At 35.5% G+C, this 3688-nt stretch overlaps 1 protein-coding gene across 1 annotated transcript in view; it reads right to left on the reverse strand.

The window, feature by feature from the left end:
• Positions 1-2909: 2909 nt before the first annotated feature.
• The window catches only part of LOC107462593 (pathogenesis-related protein 2-like), a 9553-nt gene continuing 8774 nt past the window's right edge, over positions 2910-3688 (reverse strand). The window contains exons 2-3 of the mRNA XM_016081207.3: positions 3413-3610; positions 2910-3325 (exon numbers count right to left, since the gene is read on the reverse strand). Coding sequence (XP_015936693.1) covers positions 3030-3325; positions 3413-3590 — 474 coding nt within the window. The 5' untranslated portion in view covers positions 3591-3610 and the 3' untranslated portion in view covers positions 2910-3029. The remainder of the gene's footprint in view (positions 3326-3412; positions 3611-3688) is intronic.

Consider the following 3688-nt stretch of genomic DNA (forward strand, 5'->3'; position numbering starts at 1 on the left):
GGTCCGTAATTTGATGCTACCATATGAAACCAAAATTTAATTGAACATAATTTTTCAGAAGCGACGAGACGAAGAATTCTTGCAACCAATATTGGTGATGGAGAAGATGAGATCATTTGGTCTTTTAATAAGAATGAAAAATATCAAGTGTCTTTAGAATACCAAATAGCTTACCTTTTCTACCATTTACCCATAGACCTGTGCCCTGAAATGATGAGAAACAAGGAATTATAGAGTGATCTATGGAAGATGGGTCTTCCCCCTAAAATTCAATTTTTCTTATGGAGATCCCTTCATGGCTCAATCCCGGTAATGCAAGCCCTCCACCATCATATAACCTCTATCCATCCTATGTGCCGGTGCTGCAACAAAGAAGAAGAGTCCATAAATCATTACTTTTTCGATGCCCAATTTCAAAAGAAACATGGAAAAAATGTAACTTACAGGAGGTCCTTGATGCTGGAAAAAAGGAACACTTTCATCAAGCTTGGAACCACAGAAATGGATCCTCTCTATTTTTTTTAACATTTGAGAGAATAAAGTGTGATATCTCACCTTTAATTCTACAAGTGATACCAAAATTAAATAAGAGAGAGAGCAATAAAGGGTGAGATCCTACATTGGATACTATCTAGTTTTTTTCACTGGAGAGGATCCACTCCTTGGAACCACCTCAAATTGTTTTTCCAGTTAAGGGTTAATGGTGCTCACCTCCTCCATCTTACGGCTATTGTTTGCTGGTGAGTCTGGAATGCTCGTAATCGCCATGTATTTGAGAAAGAATCTCCATCATCGGATTCCATCGCTGCATCTGCATTCAAGCTTCTTCAAGAACTTGTTGCAATTCCACATTGAAGTGCTATTTCCTATTTTAAATTAAGTATTTCTTACTCTTTTGAGTATGTTTGGGAGAACCCCAATTCTGTTTGTACTAGTCTAATAGTTGGACTTTTTTTGTAATTCTATTTCTAATGAATAAAATTCTTTGTCTTTGGAAATAAAAAAACTACACCTTATTATAAATACTTTGAATAGTTCCATGCATCAGATGGAACTCTTTGCGAGAGATCCATCAAATCTTTTGCCCTAATTCGAAGCCTCATTCTTGATTTTGAAAACGAGCAAGTATCGACTCTACTTTATTTAAGTTAAGTTTGTTTACAAACATGAGACACTGAAATAGAAACATAGAGACATAAAATTATGTTTAGCATATGAGATAAAATAGAGACATTGTGTCTAAAGATACTAAATTAGTTATTTTGTATCTATCCTGACAAGAAAGATATAAAAATATTAACAAAAAACATAACTTATTTTTTTTATTATTAATTTTTTATAATATATTTTTTATGATTATATTTTTTCTCAAATTTTTTGGATGAAAATAAATTAAATTTTAATAATTTATTATAATTTATCATCAAATAAAATACAAAAACACTAATTTTTATATTTTTATTTTTTGTGTCTTGTTTTCAGTATCTTATCTTATATTATTCTCAAAATCAAATGCTGCCTTAGAGTTGATCGTTTAGTTCTCTTCTCCTCCAACTCCAAGGTAAAGCTTCACCTTTCTCATCCTTTTCATACCCCATTTCACTTTACTTAAGAATTCATAATAATGTTTCATAATAATGGACAACGGATGCGTTTTTGGGAGGATGTTTGGCTTCTTGGTGGACCTTTAAAGGATCGATTTCCGAGGCTCTTCTCTATTTCAAACCAAGGGGGATCTGTTATAGAGGACTGTGGATTTTGGGATGAGATTGAGTGGATTTGGAACTTCCAATGGAGGAGGGAGCTCTTTCAATGGGAGTTGGAACTACTGAGTTAATTGCATGAAGCCCTGAGACTTGTAAATCTAGTGCATAACAAAGAGGATAGAGTGGTGTGAAAATTTGATAGGCAAGGTATTTTTTCAACTAACTCATGTATGCAGGTGGTACAGGAGGAATTGCTCTCAGAGGAGGTAACCAGTTTCAATTTTACTAGGACTATTTGGAAAGGCTTGGTTCCACCAAGAGTGGAGCTGTTTGCTTGGTTTGTGCTGATAGGCTGAGTGAATACAAAGGAAAGGTTAAGCCGGCTTGGTATTATCACTCAGGAAGATTGTGCATGTGTGTTATGTAATAATGATATGGAACATATACATCACTTGTTTCTAGGATGTACTTTTGCTTGGTAGGTGTGGAGTGCTTGGATTTCAGCTTTTGGTCGACAATGGACTTGTCCGGGTTCAATGAAAAAGCACTTTTTAAGTTGGACAGAAGAACCGGAGAGTAAAAAAATTCAAAAGCAGTGGTTGAAGTGTTTCTGTGCGATTTTCTGGAACATTTGGCTGGAAAGGAATAGGAGGATATTCCAAAATACAAGCAAAGGTGTTGAAGAAATTATCAACATGACCTTCATCAGTGCTAAAGAGTGGAGTGGTGTGGATCCCTTTAGTTATTGATGGCTATGCCGGAAATGACTTGGGGACCGTATTCGTGTTGTTTGTAGTTAGGTTAGTTGTTGTTGGCTAGCTCTATTTGCTCCACCTTGTGTTGAGCTCTTGCTTCAAAAAAAATGTTTTATTACTTTTATAATTGCCGTATAGTTGTTTGGTAAAGAAAGAAACTTGATTCAGCTATTGCATTTTGTTGTCATTTAAGGAGAGAAGTAGAAGTGAAATTTATTTTAAATTTTTAGCAATAAAATTTAATCAAATTATACATTACAGATCATTTTAAACAATTTAAAAATATTAAAAATAAAAAATATATTTTATCTTAGAAAGTAAATAAGCTATTGAGAAAAACTAAAATGATATTTGTATACCATAATAATCATTCAAATTTCTTTGATATATATATATTAAATTTTATTGATATGAACTATGAAGCCCAGACAAAGCTACAGCAAAAAAAACAAGGAAAAGCAACACTTATTTTTCTTATTACATAGAAAAAAACCAATTACTTGAAGCATGCGCACACACAAACATGCTCAAAAGAAAACAACTGCTTATGAACATGGAGCAAAGTGTTCTAATATTGAGTAGGGTTGGCCAAGACGTAACCCTCAATAGCCTTGAAGAGAGCTTCGCCCTTGGCCTTACCCTTCTTCATGTCTTCCTCCTCTGGCTTCGCTTCTCCTTTGGAGTGGAACTTCACACTCAGCTTCCCGATGGATCCTCCGTTGGGTCCTTGTACCAGCTTTGTCTCAAATGTTATCTTCTCCGCCGTGAGAGGCAGAGCCACTCCTCCAACCACGCTGTAGTTGTATGCATAGTTAGCCTCATCTATTGCCTCCACCTTGTGCAAGATAAACTTGGTTTCTCCATCTGCATATATATCATTATTATTATTACAATTCACAACACATAATTATCACATATATAGTATGTCTACTGAATTGAATAGTTACTGACCTTCGACAATGGTGAGTTTCTTGATGGTTCCAGGACCACCGTTTCCCTCAACGATTTCAACACTCTTGACGTCATCAATAATCTTAGGGGTGAGGGAGTCGGCATCCTTCATAGCATTGTAAAGCTTGGCGGGGGGCAGGGGAGAGGTGATTTCATCCTCGAATGTGAAGACGGCCATGATTGTGAATTAAGAAGCTAAGGGAAGGAATGAAAGGAATGAGAAGTAGTCAGTTAATAAGTGAGGTTGGCTTTTTAGTGTGCGGTTGATGAGCGAGG

This window comes from Arachis duranensis, chromosome 1, assembly GCF_000817695.3.
Source record: "Arachis duranensis cultivar V14167 chromosome 1, aradu.V14167.gnm2.J7QH, whole genome shotgun sequence".
NCBI lineage: Eukaryota > Viridiplantae > Streptophyta > Magnoliopsida > Fabales > Fabaceae > Arachis > Arachis duranensis.